The sequence below is a fragment of the Suricata suricatta genome, chromosome 6, assembly GCF_006229205.1.
Source record: "Suricata suricatta isolate VVHF042 chromosome 6, meerkat_22Aug2017_6uvM2_HiC, whole genome shotgun sequence".
Taxonomy (NCBI): Eukaryota; Metazoa; Chordata; class Mammalia; order Carnivora; family Herpestidae; genus Suricata; species Suricata suricatta.
The window spans coordinates 87,701,044-87,723,050 of NC_043705.1; the positions used below are offsets into that span (position 1 = coordinate 87,701,044).

General features: G+C 37.0%; 1 protein-coding gene across 3 annotated transcripts in view; it reads right to left on the reverse strand.

Moving 5' to 3' along the window:
- The window catches only part of CREBRF (CREB3 regulatory factor), a 55,955-nt gene that overhangs the window by 5,976 nt on the left and 27,972 nt on the right, over positions 1–22,007 (reverse strand). For 2 of the 3 annotated variants that reach the window (XM_029942843.1, XM_029942842.1), the window contains 4 exons: positions 18,012–18,206; positions 16,093–16,282; positions 14,817–14,890; positions 9,373–9,495 (listed from right to left, as the gene is read on the reverse strand). In XM_029942843.1, the coding sequence (XP_029798703.1) occupies positions 9,373–9,495; positions 14,817–14,890; positions 16,093–16,282; positions 18,012–18,206 (582 nt within the window). Of the gene's footprint in view, positions 1–9,372; positions 9,496–14,816; positions 14,891–16,092; positions 16,283–18,011; positions 18,207–22,007 lie in introns of those variants that run through there. The other variant, XM_029942844.1, reaches the window with a different exon arrangement.

Below are 22,007 nucleotides of genomic sequence, written 5' to 3' on the forward strand. Positions count from 1 at the left end.
CCTTATCTGAAACCAAGAGTTGGATGCTTAACTGAGCCACTCAGACATCCCAGAGCCTATAATTTTTAGATTAGAAAGGTCAAACCAAGAAAGAAGAATGGTTAATCACCATTTAAAGTGGGGTAGATGACAAGTAATAAATAGTCCAAACCCCAAACCCACACCCACCATCAAGCATTGTTCCCCAACCCAGCATCATGTTTGCCCTGTTTTTCCAGCCAGTTCTTCCAACTTCTCCAGCCTCCGTGCATCCCATGGGTGGGTTTCACCCATGTAACTGAAAACTCTGATCTAAAGTATGTTTTCAGTTATTTTTATAACTACTGGATTAAGTTTATGTTCCCTTCTCTTCATTTTAAGGAAAGTGAACGAATAAACAAAAGTTGGAAGAGAAGAGGGAGAAAAATGGTGGGAGACAGTGTAAGTATATTGAGTTTTTTCATCTTTCTCATCCTCTACAGATGAAGTCAAAAGGTACTTCAAATTAATAAGTCATATAGCAGAGGTATAAGCATGTTTTAAAAGTAATGAAAAATAAATGATTAAAACAAAATGGAAATAGAAAAATATCTAGTCATTGCTCCCAGAAAGAAGTCAAAAGATACTGTAAGAAACAGACAATTGACACTACCTCAATCATGTGACTAAATCTAACATGATCAATAACAGGACAAACTGATATATGTGCCTCTTGATTGACAGAATAAGAAGGATAATCACCTATGAAGATTCCTGCCAAGAAAATTTAACTGCATCTAATCATGAGGAAACAGACAACTCCAGATGTTGGGACATTTTACAAGATCGACTACCTAGATTTTTCATAGGGAAAAAAAAAAAACCAATGAGAGACTGATATACACTAAAGGAGAAAAATGATATAAATAAATGCAGTGCATGATACTTAATTGGACCAAAAACAAACAAAAAGGCTCTAAGGGACATTCCTGAGACAAGTAGGGAAGTTTAAATATGGACTCCATGTGGATAGTATATCAATGTGGAAGTACTGGGATGTGAAAACGTATTGTGCCTTATTCTCAAAATGTCCTTGTTCTCAAGAAATACATGCCAAACCAGTTAAGGACGAAGGATATGTTTAGAAGTTACTTCAAATCCTTAGGAATAAAAATACGTAGATATCCAAATAAAACAATTGCAGCAAAATATTAACAACTGGCTAATCTAGTTGAATGATTAGCAGATGTTCACTGTACTATTTCTACTTTTCTTATAGGACTGAAATCGTAAATGAAAAGTTAAGGGGAAAAATATATGTTATATTATAGATAAAAAGTCAACTCACAAGACAAAAATGCAGAGCTTACAAATTATCAAAGAACACATACTGAAACTATAATAATGGACCATATACTGATATAAAAAGGCAAAAACCCATATGAACAAAGTCTAACAGATCTTTTGATGACAAAACAAAAATCAAACATGTATCAATAAATAAAAAATGAGCTAAATTCACTTATTAAAGAAAAGCTCCTAGTCTGACAAATAAAGAAAATCCAATTATATGTTATATATAAACATCTAAATGAATTTTACAGTATGCTTATGGACATTAAATTTGAATTTAAGTGTTTTTAAATGACATGTGTCCAGTATGAAGTGATTCAGAAAGACTGAAAATCAAAGAGTAGGCAAAGGTATACTATACTAAGCAAATATAATAAGAAAGCTGTGTTATATGATTGTAATATCAGACAAGATTGAATTCAGAGAAAAAGCTATAAACAAGACAAAAGAAGTATGCTTCATGATGATAAAGACTATAAATAACAATGCAGATCTAGCAGGAAGGAATCCTATGCATGCACTCCAGCATTCAAAGGCAAAACCATGGAAAATAGGAGAAAAAATTGGAATACCTTAGTGGTGGGTGCCCTTTCTCAGTTTGACATAGAGTAAATGGACACTCCGTACAAAAAGGAAAAGGAAAAAGAGGCCTAATTAAGATTACCTAACCAACATACAATGAAGTCTTTTTTTAATTAAGTTTAATTTTTGAGAGAGCAAGCATGAGCCGGGGAGGGGGTGGGCAGAGGGTCTGAAGCAGGCTGGGTGCTGACAGCAGAGAGCCTGATGCGGGGCTGGGATTCACTAGCTGTGAGACCATGACATGAGCCGAAGTCGGATGCTTAACTGAGCCACCCAGGGGCCCCAATATAAGGGGAGTCTTAACATAGTAAATATATCTACTTTTCAAATGCTCACAGAACATTTAATTAGGTCGTAATAAATGTAACAAATATAAATAAATGTAATCCTATGTTAGATAATTTTTAAAAATCTTAATAAATCACATGCAAAAAAAGAAGTTAACAACAAAACTAGAAAATATTATCTACCTTCTGGAAAATTTTAAATCTCTCTCAAGAAATTCTTGGGTCACAGAGTTAAATCAAACATAAGATTTCAAAGTATTCAGAAAATAATTAAATCTGACATCAGAATTTGAGATATAGCTAAGGCAGCACTCTGAAGAAATTTCAAAGGTTTCCAATTATATAATGAATAAGAAAAACTAAAAAGAAGTGAAGTAAGCATCTACCTGAATAAATAAGAATTGATGAATTCTAGAGCTGGTTCTTGGGGGGGGGGGAGGAAGCAGAATAACCTATAATTAACCAGTTCAAGACATGAAGGTGAACACAGTAGACGGAAACAGATGACAATGAAGTGCTAGCCATGGATATAGAGGATATTAAAAAACAAAGACAATTTTAATGAATTTGAGGGCATGGAGAAGTGGCTAATTTTCTAGGAATATATAAATTATTGAAACTGACTCCAGGGGAACTTGTAATACAAATGATCAGAGAGAACACAGAGAAAGTTCCCAAAGAGTTAATCACATCAAACACACAGGATCAGACAGTTTCAAAGAGTGTTCTACCAAATCTTTAAGAAAGAGAAACTCCAACTTATTTAAACTGTTCCAGAGGGGAATTCTGGAAAGACTGTTACATGGCTGCACAGATTTTTAACCTCCTCAGTTGCCCATATAAAAAGAGATTAAACAGAAAAACCATAAGCCCATGGAAAACATTAACGAGTGACAAGTTATCTCCACAAACCCCAAAACTCAAAAGGGTGAAAACAAACTACCAAAAGTGACAAGACCTCTATGGTAACATTACCAACATTTGTGCAGGGTGAGTCAAAAGAGAGTAACTGGACCTGAGAACAAAAGTGTAAAATAGCCAAGAGGTTATGCACTGGAAGCCACAAGAAACCAACATGAGAACACAGCTGAGGCTGTGAGGGATTTTTGTTCAAATGAATAGTGAGTACACGGTGAGTTCAAGGAGCGCACAGTAAGGTGCTGGTGCTGGAGCAGTCTAGCCTCTGTGAACTAAAAACTGACCAACCAGGACTCCCTTGCAGGAGAAGAGCCAGGATTGGTAAGAATCAAAATTGAGTAAGACAGGAACAATAGATATAAAAGAAAGAGATGGTCCAGATAAAATGGGAGAGGATCAGAGCACAAGAAATTTCAGAAAGCAAACTGCCCTGTGCACCTGCCCTGCCACAAGTTCTTCTTCTTGCCCTCACCTGACTGTGGGCTAGTGACATACAAAGGTATCAAAGAAATCGCCTCCCATCCTTTGCTTTTGCATATCACCTCAATGTCCAATAAAGGCACCTGCCCCCAGGTTCCTCTGTTCTTCTCCCACTCCAAGTCTCTTTCTTCTCTGTCTCTTCCCTACATGCTTTGTGGAGTCTTCTCCCTTAGTGTTTCCTTCATGTGACCCCTTGTTGCATGTGGTGATTTGGTTTCTCCAGGGTAAACTTTCTTCCTGCTCCTCTCCTGTGTCTCCTTCTTGTGGCTAGACTATACAACCATTTCATAAATGAATACAAAATATAGTTTTATATTAACCAAACACAGAGGACTCTGTAAAGTCTGAAGTCAGAAAAGCTATCTTGAATCAAACTTTCTTTTCAAAGTTCAGAAAAACCAAATTCACACACAAATGAATGGAAAAATATCAAGGTCAAAAATCCCATAAAAAGTTACTGTAAGATAGAAGAATATTCCTACAAACAGTGGAAGTATGCCTAAATGATATGACCACAAAATGACCATATCCTCTATTATTATTCCAAATGGTCAGAACCTACTATTGTTTCAGAATGAACTCAATGATTTTCAAAATGAACTAAATAAAACACATTAGAGAAAATGTTACATGAAAGAACAACATAGGGGAGCATGGGTGGCTGAGTCGGTTAAGCATCCGGCTTCAGCTCAGGTCATGATCTCACGGTTCGTGGGTTCGAGCCCTGCATTGGGCTCTGTGCTGACAGCTAGCTCAGATCCTGGAGCCTATTTCGGATTCTGTGTCTCCCTCTCTCTCTGACCCTCCCCTGCTCACAGTGTCTCTCTCTGTCTCTCAAAAATAAAAGACATTTAAAAAATTTATTAATAAAAAAGAAAGAACAACACAAATCAGAAATAGAAAAACTCAGAAATAAGGTGAAAGAATTCAGAAAAGAACTGCAAGAAAAGTTAGTTTCTTAAATTAAGAAAAAACGAAAAAAACTACAAGAACAGCAAATAAGCATAACAATAATGATTTTAAGAGACACAGAGGTGCAAAGAAGAAACAATTAAAAAAATTAAGAGACAAAAAATTGATAAAAACTAAATATACCTCAGAAAATATAGAAGATAGGCAAAGAAGATCCAACCCACAAATAATAATTCCCTGAATAACAACAACAACAAAACAAAGCAAGGTAACAGGTCAAATAGTAAAATATTTGAAACTACATACCGAATGAGCATAGTACACACATGACAATATCAACCTAAAATGACCAACTCCAAGACAGAGTCTAGTGAAATTACTGGGATTAAAGAAAAAGAAAGGAGCGCCTGAGTGGCTCAGCTGGTTTAGCATCTGACTTTGGCTCAGGTTATGATCTTGTGGGTTCAGGAGTTCAAGCCTGTGTTGAGCTCACTGCTGTCAGTGTGGAGCCCACTTTGGATCCTCTGTCCTCCCCTCCTCCACTTGCAGCCTCTCTCTCAAAAATAAAACAAACATTAAAAAAAAGAAGAAGAAGAAATCCTGTTGACAACCTGGCAAAAACTGCAAATGACTTATAAGAAAAAAACCAGGCAATTATTAGCTTTTTAACAGAAACGTTTCATGCCAAAAGAAAAATGGAGAAACATATTTAAATGCTCAAGGAAAGGGGTACTTGGGTGGCTCAGTTGGTTAACCATACGACTTTGGCTCAAGTCATGATCTCGGGGTTCCTGAGTTTGAACCCCATGTGGGGCTCTGTGCTGACAGCTCAGAGCCTGGAGCCTGCCTTGGACTCTGTGTCTCCCTCTCTCTCTGCCCCAACCTTGCTCGTGCTCTCTCCCTCAAAAATAATAAACATTAAATAAAAAAATTTTATTTTTATTAAAAAATTTTTTAAATATTTTTATTCATTATTGAGACAGAAACAGAGCATGAGGGAGAGACGGGCAGAGAGAGAGGGAGACACAGAATCTGAGGCAGGCTCCAGGCTCTGAGCTGTCAGCACAGAGCCCAATGCAGGGCTTGAACCCACACATCGTAAGATCATGACCTGAGCTGAAGTCGGACACTCAACTCAAGTCCTTCCTAACTTTCTGAGACACTCAGGCACCCCCAAAAAATTTTTCTTAAAGGAAAGAAAATGTGAGTCAAGGAATTTGAAACTGACCTTTTAGATGTAAAGAGAATATACAAACTTATCAACATATAAGGTCTTTAAATTAAAAAATGAAAGGGTAAAAAGAATCTTTACTTGTAATAATAAGTTCCTTCCTCTACCTAATAAAGAAACTGAAAATTATTTTAAAGAACATTAAAGACAGAAATGCACTGAAAGAATATATATAAAATATTAAGATAGCATCCATCTGTTTGAAGAAAAAGTCAAGCAAACTCACCATGACTTCCTATATGCATACTGAATTCATCTACATGAGGTAAAAAGTAACTGGTTGTTTAGGAAAATATTGATATTTAGGATCCACTCTTCACCTAAGATTGTTTTCTACATAAATATGGTTTTGTTAAAAATAAACTTCTGACCTTTCATATCGTGTATGTATTTTCTGTATATATATGTAGTTCTTAGTTTTGTTTTGTATGTACTCTATTTTGATACATATGTACAACTCTACTTTTGAAAGAGTAGTTCTGTAAATATAATAAATACAGATTCATTTTACTATTCTATGAACCTACCCAGTCACTATTTATAAGTCATTTTCCAAACCTTAGCAAAAAGAATTATTAACTACTGATAAGCAATAATCACTGAAATGCCATACCATTTGGAATACTGAAATGGGAAAATTATATCTATCTTGTTAGCCAATTATATCAGAAATAATTATCAGGTTAATATTATGTTGTGAACATGCAACTTAAGCATTTGACTAATTTTAACTGATTTTGTCATGAAAAAATCTTCAATTTTCTAAAATATGAATGATTGGGCACCCAGGTGACTTAGTCAGTTGAGCATCTGACTTTAGCTCAGGTCATGATCTCACAGTTTCTGAGTTCAAGTCCTGCGTCGGGCTCTGTGCTGATGGCTAGCTCAGAGCCTGGAACTTGCTTCAGATTCTGTACCTCCCACTGTCTCTGACCTTCTCCTGCTTGCGCTCGCTCTGTCTCTCAAAAATAAATTAAAAACATTAAAAAAACTAAAAAAATATATGAATGATGGATTTTAGGAATAAGGTAAAAATAAAACTTTTAAGAAAAAAATCTAAATGGTTAAGATGTAATATGGTAACATCGATAGCTAGTACTTATTGAGTATTGAAAATTCATGTGCTTAGGAGGGTGCTAAGTGCTTTATAGGCAATCTTCCCAATTAATCCATACAACTGTCCATATTTTATAGATGAATAAAGTTAGGGTGAGGGAAGGGAAGTCACTTCCCTAGGGTCCTCATGTGGTACGTGGCAGGGCCAGGAGTTCAATCTAGAACCGATTTCCAATACTCTGATTTCAACCACTACAACAAATAAGCTTCTGGTTTTGGAAAACATGATTTTAATTTTCAGACCACTGCCTTTTGCTAGAGCCACAGAGACATCACTAGTGTTTTTTTTGGTTAAAAGACATGAAACAAGGCATGCAGATCTAAGGCACCTTAAAATAAAGAAAATGTTTCAAGAAAAATGCTCAAAAGTGCCAAATGTTATAATGAATGTCAAGAAAAAGAAATTCTCAAGTAAGCCTACTGGATGAAACCTTGAGTGGGCCACTTATGAACCATTCAGGTCAAATTCTACAGAGACAGGTGTCAGATGACAGGGCTAGATGATGGTATATAGGGGCAGTGTGCCCACTGGAACTCAAAGAACTTACTTTTACTCCTGGTTCAGCCGTTGATTGTATGACTCATCAGTTACTTTAATACTTTGCTGTGTTTCCAATTCCTCATTTGTAAAACTAGAATAATAATACCGCCTCACAGAACTGTGAAAGTAAATGACTAAACAACCTTAGCAGGTAGGCCCTAGGCCATAGAAAGTACTCAGTAAATGTTAGCTGTTTACCCCTTCCCAACACCTGAGGAAGCCTTCTTTCCTGGCCCTTGATCTCTCTTACAAATCTTCTTCTTTGGCCTTCAAACATTAAGTGTTGTCAAATTTTATGAAACTGTTTTGTCAAAATCTATACGCATTGCTTATTTTACTAATGATTCCAAACTGCCACCAAATATACTAGAATATTTTACATTAAGTATGAACACAATGCCGACAAAGAGAAACTAATCATTTTAAAGCCCATTAGAAACATTCATTGTGGGCACATATGTGGTAGCATTCGAAGTGTAATTAAAGAAAATGCAATCATTTTGGTAGCTGTGAGAAGTATTTCTATGTAAATAGAAATAAACTGTTCAATGAACCATGGGAATCTACCCCCAAGACCAAGAGCACATTTTACACTCTGTATGTCAGCCAATTTGACAATAAATTATATTAAAAAAAATAGAAATAAACTGTTGCTCACTTCACTCCATCAAAACATCTTGATTTCTTCACAGCGATTGCCACAATTTGTTATTTTTTTTCTGTTTATTCTTTGTCTTCCATTTTCAGACTACAAACGTCCTAAGAGTAGTGACCAAGTCTGTTATTCATTCCTGTACCCTGCCCCCCACAATGGGCATAGAGTATACACTGAAAACACTTTGATGAATGAATTTACAGTAACTGGAAGTAGGAAAAATTGTCTTAACAGAAATGTAAAAAAAAATTCCAACGTATTTACAGTTTTAAGAAAATACAATGATTTATACTGTTTGTTACTCTAGAATTCAGGTAAGGAACTAAATAATTATTAAAAAGTAAGCTCTGGGTGACTCAGTAGGTTAGGTGGCCAGGTCTTGGTTTTGGCTCAGGTCACAGTCTCACAGTTTGTGAGTTCGAGCCCCACGTTGGGCTCCACACTGACAGTTAAGAGCCTGCTTGGGATTCTCTCTCTTCCTCTCTCTCTGCCCCTCCCTTGCTTGCTCCCTCTTTCTCTCTCTCTCTCAAAATGAATGAATAAGCTTAAAAAAAAAGTAAGCTCTGATTCTTTTCAGTGACATGATTCAATACACAATCCGCATTCTAGAGGAAAAATGAACTGAAAGAAAGTTCTCATACAGCTGAAGTACGACACTCTACAGAATGACCACACAAGAACCAGTTTTTAAAAGGCCATCCAAGAAGAGATATTGTTAAAGAATACATCAAACAGCTGGACCAATTTTCTGAGGCGTCAGGGCTCGCACAGGCTGCACCCTGCTGCACTGTGCTCGGGCTGCTACTCCCAAAGCCACCTGCTCCTCCGGCAGCTAAGCCGCAGCGCCCCTGGAGTCCTCACATCTGGATCAGCTCCCTCTTTCCTGCATCAGGTCCTCCTCCGCCTGACTGCGGGATGCCTGCCTCTCGGCCCCTACCCATGCTGTATAATCTGTGCAGGGAAAACCAGACAACTAAGTTTACTAGAATCCTATGAAATGTATTACCGAGTAAATGTATTGGTAAGAACCTCCACCAAAGTATAAATTAAAGGCCTGATGGCTCAGGAATCTTTCTTTTCCTCACAAAAGGTAAAGTTGCTAGAAGTTCATCTTTCCTAAGTGTTAAAATAGTTCAGTAATGAAGTGTTAATAACAAATTGTGGTAACCAGCAATACATGTTTATGAATGCAAAATCTCAAAAGACAAAATAACTCATAAAGAAGAGTAACTAAATAAGAGCATTACAGTTTTTCCTTAAAAGAATTTTTAATGTCTCCTTAAATCATAGATCTTACACTACATGTTACTGTTATTAATTTATCCAATATTCTTCTTACCAAGAGTGTCTTTAATGAGCATTTCAAGCTTCTGCCCCATGTCGGGTCCTCTCTCCTCTCTTGGATTCTGTACTCGGTTTACAATCTCTTGCTTGATGGAGTTGATTACAAACAATAAATTATCTGTAAGACAGAACAAGACACTTAGAACTTGTCACTGACATGGAAAAATTTGCTATTACGTAATAACAGTTATTTGGTTAAAAAATGGAAAATGTGTAAGAAAATATTAAGTAGTGATGATTATAAGCTTTCTTATACAAAGGGATTAATTTCAAATGATGTGCCACTTTTGATAACACATTGTAGACATGTATCAATTTCTACTATTGTATAAGCAACTTGCCTTACTTGTCTTCATGGCTATGTGCCTATGATAGTGCCTGTATATCAAATCATAGGATCTTAGTAAATGTTTATTAAATAAATCAAATGAAGTCCTTCAAGTCCTCCAAAGACAAAACTTTAAAAACAAATATCCCCACCTTAAGAAGCTTTAAAAAAAAAAAAAGAGGAGAGTTAACCAAAAGTAAATAGAAGTAGGGAAATAATAAAGGGCAGAAATCAATAAAATAACACAAACATACAATAGAGAAAGTTAACAAACCCCAAGGTGGTTCCTTAAAAAGATCAACAAAATTGATATCCACTCCCACCCCTAACCCCAGCTAAACAGATCAATCATCTATATCTAGAATGAAAAAGGGATTATCACTTAAGATTCTAGAGCCATTGAAAGAATAGTAAGAAAATGCTATGTCAACAAATTTAACAATTTGGCAAAAAAAATGGTCACATTTCTTGAAAACGCAACTTAACAAAACTGACACAAGAAGAAATGGAAAATCTGATTCTAGTAAAAGAATTCATTTTTCCAAAATTTATTCCCAAAAGAAAACCCGGAGGGTTTTAATGGAAAATTTTATCAGATATACAATGAAGAAATAAAATTGATCTTATCAAATTTTCCAAAAAAGTAGAAGAAAGATCATAGCCTAATTTATTCTATAAAGCCAAACTAGCCCAAATACCAAAACCTGACAAAGACATTACAAAAAAAGAAAATCACAGACCAATATCCCTCTTGAATATAGACACACATATTCTTAACAAAATATTAGCAACAGAATCCAACTTAAAGTTTTAGAACAGAATCTTATAGATTATTTTCAATAGACTCATATAAGAAGGAAACTAAATCATAACCAAGTAGAGTTTATTCTAAGAATGCAAGGTTGGTTTAATAATCAAAAGTCAATTAATGTAATTCACCATATTAAGAGGTAAATATGTGCTAGATTACCAGAATAAGGGGAACAACACGACTGTTCCAAAAGATGCAAAAAAAAAAAAAAAAAAAGGCAGCATATTACAATATTCAACAGTCATTCAAGATAAATGAAACTAGGAAAAGAAGAGAACTTACTTAAAGTGATACAGGGTATCTCATCTTACAAAAAAGCCTACAGCCAACATCATACTTTAAGGTAAAACATTCCCCTCCCTGAGACTGAAAACAAGACAATCATCATGTCTATCCAATGTCTTAGATATTAAAATAAGGCAAGAAAAAGATATCAAAGGAATAAATATCAGAAAAGTAAAAATAGGGGTGCCTAGGTGGCTCAGTTGGTTAAGCATACATCTCTTGGTTTTGGCTCAGGTCATGGTCTGAGTTCAGAGTTTGAGCCCTGCATCAGGCTCACTACTGTTACTGTGGAACCCACTTCAGATCCTCTGTCCCCCTTTCTCTCTGCCCCTCTCCTGCTTTCACTTTCTCTCTCAAAAATAAACATTAAAAAAAAAAGGAAAGAAAAAATAAAACCATCTCTATTTGCAGATGATGACTGCTTAAACAGAAAATTCCAGGGCATCTACATATCTACCACTGAAACTAATAAACAAATTTAGCAAGATGACAAAATACAAGAATATATAAAAATCCATTTTATATATTAGCAGTAAAGAGTAATTTCAGGGGCGCCTGGGTGGCTCAGTTGATTAAGGGTTCGACTTCATTTCAGGGGCGCCTGGGTGGCTCAGTTGATTAAGGGTTCGACTTCATTTCAGGTCATGATCTTACAGTTTTTGTGTTCAAGCCCCACAACAGGCTGTGTGCTAACAGCTCAGAGCCTGGAGCCTGCTTCACATTCTGTGTCTCCGTCTCTCTCTACCCCTTCCCTGCTTGTACTCTCCATCTCTCTCTCAAAATTTAGAAGAAATAAACATTAAAATTAAAAATTAAAAAAATAAAATTTCAAAAATGACTCCATTTACAGTGCACCAAAAAATGTTAAATAGCCAATAACACAGCTAACAAAAGATGTTACATATTCCACATGGAAAGCTATAACACAAGGCACAAAGAAATTAAAAAAGCCCTAAAAATGTCAAGAGATACCAAGTTCATGAATTAGAAGACTCCATTTTGTTAAGATGGTAGTTCTCTCCAAATTGATCTACAGATTAAAAGCAATCCCAACCAAAATTTCAGTAAGCTTCTCTGTAAAAATGATTCCAAAGTTTATATGGTCATGTAAATGACACAGAATACCCAACATAACTGAAAGAACAAAATTGTAGGATTAACAAGGACTTACACTTACCCGGCTGTAAGATTTACTATAAAATTGCAGAAATCAAAATAGTCTTTATTCACATAAAGGTAGACAAATGATCAATGGAACAGAATACAGAGTCCAGAAGTAGACTCTTACATATAGGGCCAACTGATCTGACAAAGGTGAAAAAAACAACTGAATGGGAAAAGGAAAAGTTTTCTTAATGAATGGTGCTTGATCAACTGAATATTCATATGGATAAAAATGAACATCAATTCTCACCCCACACCATAAATAAAAATTCATCTAAAACGGATCATAAACCTAAATGTAGAACCTGAAACTATATGAATGCTAGGAGAAAACATACAAGAAAATATTTGCATTTTGCAGTTGACTAAGTTTCTCAGAACACACAAAAAAAATGAAATATAAAAGGAAAAATTGGCAAATTGGGAGTTCATCAAAATTAAAATTTTTTGCTCTTTGTTAGCTCTTGGGGCTATCTCAGTTTTCCAGGACTTTGTTCATTTTTCAATTGGGGATGTCTTAGGGCTGTCCCTCTCAGTGTGGTCTTTTATATTTGGGCGCTTGATCTTTAGCAGAAATGATGATGAATTCATTAACTCCTGTGTTTAGATATTGTTAATCCTTTTCCCTCTAACTGCCAAGTAAATTCCATGTTAACATCTTAAGTGGTATAAGCTGTTGGATCCTAAAATAAAGGGGCTAGGGAGGATGAAGGCAGGGTACTGTGCTGTCCTTAATTCTGTGTAGTACCAAACATACAATGGAGAATAACTAAGACTTTCAGAATATAGATAAATAAATTTAAAGAAAGGATAAGATAATGGAGTAAATTTTTCATAAAGTTTAATTTAAGATTGGCAACCCAATAGTTCCCAAGTCCCAAATTCTTTTTCAAATGTCACTGATTTTTGAATTACAAATTCCAGGACCTACTTGGTTAATAGGTGGATGGTGGGTAGTAAGTGTTCCACAAAAGTTAACAGACTAATAATAAATATCTCATGGAATCAAGGGCACCATTCTGAGAGATGAACCAGAAACCCTAGGAAGAATTTTCAAGCCACATATGGCAGACTACACAGAGCATCTCAGGGCTCTGAAATGACTTCTGATCCAATAGTTAAGGCTGGCTATTTCCCAGAAACTGGAGAAGAGAAGGAAGGAAGGCAGAAGTGAAAGAGAAATAAATGAATGAGAAGATCCTCTTCCTCCACACTGACCGATTGAGAAAATGATACCTTTTAAAGATGAGACTTTTCCTACATGAAAATATCAGAGGCTTTACATTTTTAGCTTTAGAAACAAGAACAATTTAAGGCAGCTATTCAAAAATCAACCTGAGATAGAACACCTCCAACTGGCCTTTACAAACTCACCGGTGTTCCCTACTTCAGAATATATTTACATCACAGACCCAAAGAATGTGTGTGGGGATGTGCATTAGCATATATACAAATGCACAAATATACGGCCACACAACTATACATACTTATGGTTAAATACACAAACTGAACAACACACAGATGCCTATAAGTGTTCAAGGAAACACAGACTCAGAAGGCTCCCAATGGCCCATCATATCTCCCTGTAGTGTAAATCATCTGGGTTCTAAAATGAAATACAAATGCCCATGGTATTGTAATAATTATCTGTAGGTATATTCACAGAGCTCAAGGTCCGAATGCTTCAACAGCAAGAAAGAATAATAGGAAAATGGGTAGGTTTCCTTTCTAACAAACCAATTACTATTTTACCTAATTCATTTATCTGATGAGAGTTCCTGAGTGGCCACTGATAAATAAAACCATCAGCTCATTTCACAAGCTGTAAACTTCACAGTAGGACATCCTTTCTGCCCTCACATGTGGAAACAAGATAATCAAGATAAAGGACTAAGAAAACTGCACAAAGTTTACTGAGCACCTATGTGCCAGACATTGTGCTGGACTTCATAAAATCTCTGGAAACAAATGACAACTGGTCATTTTGCCACTGATCCACTTTCAGATACAACTTTGCCCAAGAGCAGTCCAGTGAAGAAGAGAATTTAGAGGCAAAAGAACATACAAATCTTATGATACCAGGCTTAAGGAATAGTAACAAAGCAAAAAAGAAAGGAAGAATGGTTCTTATTGGAGAAGATCAGAACCAGAGCTTTCCAGACCTCTAGAGGCCCATCAAAGGGTTCCAGGTGTTTTAGATTATAATCCTCTCAGCCCATAAGAGGCTTCCCCTCCCCTGAGCAGCCTACTCTGTTATATTCCAGAATGTCTTAGAGATGATCATTTTTTTACATGTGCCATGTTGTGACAGACTGGGGGGCACTGATCTGAGCCAACAGTTTCCAAATAGGTGCTAAGATAGTTGCCTGGAGTAATCTGGAGGAGTGTTAAAAATAGGGACTCCTGGCTTCTACTTGCACAGATTCCAATTCACTGGATCTGGGGAGAAGCCTAGGAATCTGTACCTTAACATGCACCCAGAGGACTCTAAGGAGCCATCAAATTTGTAAAACACAGACCTCAATTATCCACTCAAATAGACATTAGGCTATAAGACTGGCTAACCCAGCAACACAAATGTAAAATGGAAGCAGGGGATTATTGTGGTCACAAGTATACAAGCTCTTTAGGGCAGAGAGGAGATCTGGCATGGGGAGCCACAGATAGACTCAATAAAAGGAGAACACGAATGAATAAGAGTAAGTATGTAGCTTACTGCATGAATGAACAAAAAGGAGGCTGGCCTAAAACTTGGCAGAATACAGGGAAAGCAAATAACAAAACCGAAGAAATAGAGAGTGGTTGGCAAAATAACAGGAGGTTAATTAAATTCTTAAAAGTTTAGGTTTACCATATTCTGTGTTGAGGCCCCATAATTTCACTTTATTAGCTTCATACTGGGCTTTTTTCTTTAACCGACAAGCCCTGTGAAAGGAAGGAGCAATTAGTTCACTTTTCTTTTAAGTGAACACTTAGAATATACTTCTTTTTGCTGCTGTCAAACATTTCTAATAGCAACCAAAAATCACTGCCTACTGATGTTTATATCAAGGAACTCAGTTTCCAAAAACACACAATACAATCATTAATGCAAACTGATTTTTAAAAAATTTTAGCACACATCCAAAAATAAAGCTATGATCGGCACACTAAAATAAACAGAAACTGACAATACCAAGAGAATGTAAAGTAAGTGGAACCATCATATGTTGCTAATTGGGATGTAAACACTACTTACCGCTACTGTGAAAAAGAGTAGTTTTTAAAAAATTTAATACTTCAGAAATGGATACTCTGGCGATTTCTTATGGAGTTACACAGAGAGAGAAATGCCAACTTATGCTTACACAAACACCTATAAGTGAATGTTTATGGTGGTTTTATTCACTATTGAAAAGAAGCAGAAATGACCCAAACGTCCTTCAACTGGGGAACGGTTAAACTACAGGATATCCCTACAAAGGAATACTGCTCAGCAATAAAAAGAAACGGCTATTACTCCACTCAACAACATGGATGAATCTCAAATTCATCATGTTAAATCAAAGAAGATTCAAAAGGCCACATATAATAGGATTCTATCTATATAACATTGTAGAAAAGGCAAAACTGTGGGGACAAAAAAACAGATTAGTGGTTGTGAAGAATCGGGTGGGAGAAGGGGTTCACTCTACAAGGAGGCATGAAGAAATTTTTTAAGGTGATGAAAAATATTCATTATCTTGATTGTGGTGGTGCTTATGAGATTGGGTATGTTTGTAAAAACCCATAAAAAGTGTACATTAAAAGGGATATATTTTACCTCAAGTAAATTATATCTAAGTGAAAATTTTGACTTACCCCCAAACAAACAAAAAATAAAATTATGATAAAATTTTTCTTTGTTGTAATATAATGTACTTGAGTCCTTTCACCTCTCCCCTTTAAAAGTATAATACCATCTTTTGGTATTATGAAGCATAAATACCATCTTTTATTTTCAAAGGAAAAACTATAATCCTCTCACTGTAGTACTTATGAAAGCATATATCTGAATAAAAGGTTGATGGTCATCTATAAAAGCTCACGGAAAATCTAACCTCACTGCTTAGACCTTATTTATACAGGTGAACATGATTATCATTTACCTGGATGCCAGCTTATTTTTTTCCTTCCTTGACCTTGGCCTGGCTGTTAAGGGAAGCTCACTGACGGGAGTCAGATCACTGATCACCTTATTCAGTTTCCGTAGCTCATTGCCTATCTGGAGTAGTTTTTTAGGATTTGGAGTCAGGTCTTCTACATCAGTTCTCCGTGACTTTTTGACTGCATATTTTCCTATAGGTGGTATAAAGAAACTTAAGTTAGCTCATTTTGTTTAACAAAAGATACATTCTACAGCCTTTATTTTAAAACCACATTTCTCCCTCCCCCTTTTTTCTTTTTTAGCAGTCTTGGCATGTTTCAGAAGTCTCGGCGTGTTAACAGCCTATGCTAAAGGGGCTAGCCTCCTCTCCTTCCCACCTTGTAACTGCAAGAAATGGCGGAAATACGGCACAGCGCCCATCTTTGCTGAGTCCTTATCCACCTTAGAGTTTCTGGCCCTGGTATGACAGAATCCCAGTTATATGCATGGTGGTAATAAGTATCTCAAACCTCAGGGCTGGAGTGCAAGTTCACCACGCCCAAAAATCAGGGCTAGGGTAGACTATACATCCAGAAAAGAGTCTGGAGATTTTACTCAAACCAAGATGCTTTGATGCTATGACTGAAAAATTCTCAGACATGTGTTCCCTGTTGCTGGACTTGAAAGGCCACCAAATAAAGATGGCCTTTTTTGAAAGCTCTTCCTTGGTTAGTTTGATAAATAACATTACAGAAGACTCAGGGCTCTTGCCCTATCACTGCAGGCAAGAGCGATGGCCCTGTCCTCCTAACTACAGCATACCAAACAACTTTCCTAGTACTCGCCACAGGCTACTTAGAGCTATTTAGTGGTCCTGTCTTTTCATTTCTGGTAAAAAACTGATCTGAAGGCCAAAACTAGGTCTATTCACTGGGCAATGGTAGACTGAGTGCCAGTGGGAAAGAAAAATGAGGCACAGATACACTTGTGTCAAAATTACTTAGCAACATAAATCTGTACCATGAGAGATTACAAAAACTGTTCATCGCGCGCCAAACTTACTAGTGTCCTCCCCGTTTTCAGTACAGATTTTGGAGTATACAGAATAAATGACAAGATTCTATTTAGCTACATCTTCCTTGGTTCACGAATGGAAATTTGGCCCGCCTAAGATTACAAGGATCTCTCGACTCCTATTCAACTTTTCTCTACAGTTATTCCCTTTCCTTTCTTTTCCTGCCTCTTTTCTTCCCATTTCCATTTTTTTTTTAAGTAGGCTCCACACCCAAAATGGGGCTTAAGCTCATGACTCTGAGATCAAGAGTTGCACGCTTCACCAACTGAGCCAGCAAGGCGCCCCTTCCTATCACCATTTTAATTCCAATCCCCCTGTTTACATTTCAGCCTAGAGATTGGACGGGAATGGAAGTGAATGATGCTGGAGCCCACTCCATTTCTCCCCAACCCTCTGGCTTATAGCAACGGTGGCAGGTCAGGAATCAGCAGCCTCCTGGTCATTTCCTGGGTAGGATAAATAGAATAGGGAATGACTAGAAGTTGTTTCTGCACAGACCTTCCTCCCTGTTTAGGTGATGGCTCGCACAGCTGGCGAAGGCTACTGCAAATACAGCAGCTCTCCTGCCCCTCTCCCCTCTGCCAGGAATGGCTGACTACGAAGTACGCTTAGTAAGCATTATGGTTTATGACCTCTATTTAAAGTGACATGAGGGGCGCCTGGGTGGCTCAGAAGCATCCGGCTCTTGATTTCAGCCCAGGTCATGATCTGGTTGTAAGATCAACCTCCGCACTGGGCTCCACACTGATGAAGCCTGCTTTGAAGTCTCTCTCCCTCTCCTCTGTTTGTGTGCGCTCTTTCTCTCAAAATAAATAAAAACATTAAAATAAAGAGACACAATATGTTTGACTGTAATTCCCTCTTACCATGATGTAAGCCATTTTTCTGATACATATTACTTGGCAAGGTATCTCGGTTCCATTCAGATGGCCTTAGCATCCTCTCTTGCTGTGACGGTGTGAGCTGTTCACTATACTCCCAGAAGTACCTTCTTTTACCTCTCTTCCGAGAGGATATTGAAGTCATCTCCTTCAAGTCTTCCACAGAATCATTTTCATAGCCTTAAGAAAAAAAGCCCCCCATCCCGAATATTTTAAGTTCCATAAATTTCAATATAGCAATAGGGGCAAATAAAAAGACCTCTTCTAATGGTTACTGGGTTCATTTCATCTGAAAACATCATTGGCATGTCAAAGATAATAGACCAGGTCTATAAAATAGCTTTTAATATGGAAATCTCTAATTCATAAAATATTCAGAGATTAATAAACACTGATAACTAGACTGTTCATCCTCCTTATATTTCTCTTTGGTTCTTATAAGTTAGTATATGACATCTTCTTTGGTATCTTCACATAGGTTCTCACTGAGAGAATAATAGCTACAGGAATGTCAAATGTATCATTAGATAATGTAACTAAGACACTACACTGTGATTTTTAATGTCATTCTCATAAAATTTATGCATCCAAAACATTCCCAGATGGACAGGTGTGTGCATTTCTAGGACGGTCTCCTACTAGACAGAATTTTGTGAGGCAGCAGTGGTTTTCCTCCTACCTCTGCCCTCTTTTATAAAAGTACAAAAATGAGAATTCTTGCATAGGCCTCTCAAATAAAAACATATATGCACAGTCTAATATTTTACTAGAAGCAATTTGCATTTACTTCACTTTTTAAGAAGTTATTTTCCTTACTAATGGGGAGTTTCAGAAAATACCTAACGCTGATCTGCAAGAACTGTTGGTCAGACCTCATGCAGAATGACCTACAAATCTAAGATACCCTCAGAGAATGTCCATCTCAGTGTACTCTACATCACTACTGCCAGGTATGCAGGGGAGTGGCGATGGGCCCCACACGAGATATATACAACCCTTGGTGGGCACCACTGGCCAAGCAAAATGACCACTTTCCCTCTTAAAATCATTACTCCTCTAGAATTGACCACTAAGAAAGTGATAAACCTGCATATTTTGGAAAAAAGTTAGAATTTCAGAATTTTACCAGGTTTTCTTCAAATTAAGAATTAATCAGAGGGGCACATGGATAGCTCAGTCGGTTAAGTGTCTGACTCTTGATTTCAGCTCAGGTCATGATCTTGCAGGTTGTAAGTTTGAGCCCTGCATCAGGGATTCTCTCTTTCCTTCTCTCTCTGCCCTCTTCCCACTCACTCTCTCTCACTCTCAAAATAAATAAACAAACCAGGATGCCTGGACGGCTCAGTTGGTTGAGCGCCTGGCTTCAGCTCAGGTCATGATCTCACGGTTCACGGGTTTGAGCCCCATGTTGGGCTCTGTACTGACAGCTCAGAACCTGGATCCTGTCTTCAGGTTCTGTGTCTCCCTCTCTCTCTGACTCTCCCCTGCTCACACTGTCTCTCTTTCTCTCAAAAATAAAAAATTAAAAATACATAAATAAACTTAAAAAAAGAACTAATCAGAAATATGGTCCATTTATATGACATTTTGGAAAAGGCAAACATACAGGCAAAACTAGAAAGTGGCTTCCAGGCGTTGGGGGTTGAGGGAAGGGCTGACTCTAAAGGAACACGAGGGAAATGTAGGGGGTGATCAAACTCTTCTATATCTTGATGGTTACACAACCACCACTACACACACTTGTCAAAACTCAAGAAGTGTACACTTAAAGAAGGATGAATTTTATGTATGACAATATATAAATAAATACTTCAATAACCATGACCTTTAAAAAAGAATCAATTTGGAGCCCGGAATGATTTCAGGGCAACAATCAAGAGAAGCTTTTGCAGCACAGCTAGCATTAACAGCAGGAGAGTGCACATGTGGTAGTTTAAAACAACATGGCAAGCAGTGTGACAGTCAACTTTAGGTTTTTCTTAGGAAGTGATGCACAAGTTGAGTCACACAATCATTCCTTGAAGTCTGATCTTTGAAAACTGTGTTAGATACATAAAGCAATGGCTTCCATCTATTTATTTGTGCCACTGTTACACTTCAAATAAAGGATTTTATCTTGCTCCAGTTATCAACCTAGCTTTGGAAAAGGTGCAAAGGCCACACTGTGCCACTAGAAATGGCTTTTTCACCAAGAAAAGCTTACTGGCTCAAAGAAACTACGGGCCCCCAGATATTAACCTAGTATGGCTGGGAACACCTCAACACAGGCAGGCGGACCAACAAAAACACTCCCACTTCCTACCAATGTCAAGAACTAGTGCTCCACAAAAAGCCAAAACAAGCGAACAAACAAGCCAAAACAGAAACAGACTCACAGATACAAGAAACAAACCGCATACAGAGGGGGATGGGATGGTGGGTGAAATAGGTGAAGGGGACTAAGATGTGTAAATTTCTAGTTATAAAATAAGTAACTCATGGGATATAAAGAAAGTACAGCTTAGGGAATAATCAATAATACTGTAATAACTTCGTATGTGACAGAGGGTAACTAGACTTATTGTGGGGGTCATTTTGTAATGTATTTAAATGTTGAATCACGGTATTGTGTACCTGAAACTAACACTGTATATCAACCATGCTCTCATTCAAAATAAATAAATAAAAGTTTTAAAAAGTAAGTTAAAAATAACCTTTGTATGGTGACAGACTTGACTTACGGGGATCATTTTGTAATGTATAAAAATATCAAATCACTATGATGCACATTTGAAACTAATGGGATATTGCATGTCAATTATACTTGGATACAAAAATTAAAGAACTAGTGTTCCATATTTAAATCCACCCTAGCCCAAGGCGTAAGAGAAAGTTTTTCATATACAACTTCCTCAGGCAACCCACCCCTCTGGCAATTTATCTGATATTCTCCCCTACTTAGCAACTCTCTTCAGGTGGCCTGGATTTCTGGCAAAATACTATCTATCTCACTTAATGTACCTACACATTTTACTTACAGATATTTCATTTCAGACTTCTAAGAGCCTGGTTTTTAAAAAGACATTATTAATCCTATTTACACAAAGAAACATGCTCACGGAGGCTTTAAACATGATTTGGCAGCGCTGGAACTGACCCAAGTCCTGTGACTCAAGGAGTCTAGCTCCTACTGGGCTTCTCACTTTTCCTATCTATCTAAATGGTCTCAATGGATTTTTCTTCGCACATATCAATTCTTTGTTATATTCGAAGAATAATGAAGGTTTTGATTTCTTCTGTTCCACTCAAATTAGTTACCAGTTTTATTTATTCATATATGGTCAGTCTTTTCCAAAAGAGTATTTAAGGGCCATCAGTTTTCTTTGACCTAATACATTAACATTTTCTACAAACATACACCACAAATTCACCATAACACATACAGACACACAGTCATACACACACAATGAATTTCTTAAAGGTGGCCATTTTTCAATATAGAGACCACCACGAGCAAGTAGAATGCGGAAAAATTCTACTCCCAGATCTTTAGGCCTAGCATTTAAGGTAATTAAATATTTCTCAAAGTATGTTCTCAGAAACACTATTACCATAAGATATGCCTTCATCCCCAAGTGAGTTCTGTGGTCAATTAAGTTTTAAGAAACTCTCATCCTGCATGTCTCTTGCCAAATCATACTACACACAAACGGATTAAAAGACCGAGAAGTCCTAACAGTAAATAAACCCACTCAATTCTAATTTCCATGAAGATAAGGTCTCCCTTGTTCATCTCTAGACAGCCAATACCTAGTACACACAGTGCCTGACACAAAAGTAGGCACTCAAAAGTATTTTTCTTGTAAAACATCAAGTATTTGTTTAATGCAACATTTCCCATGAAGCCTTTTCCCTTTCCTTTTCATTTGCTGGATCACCATACTGATCTTACCCATACCTTCCTGACATGATAATCAGATGGAAATCAAAAAGGCCACATTT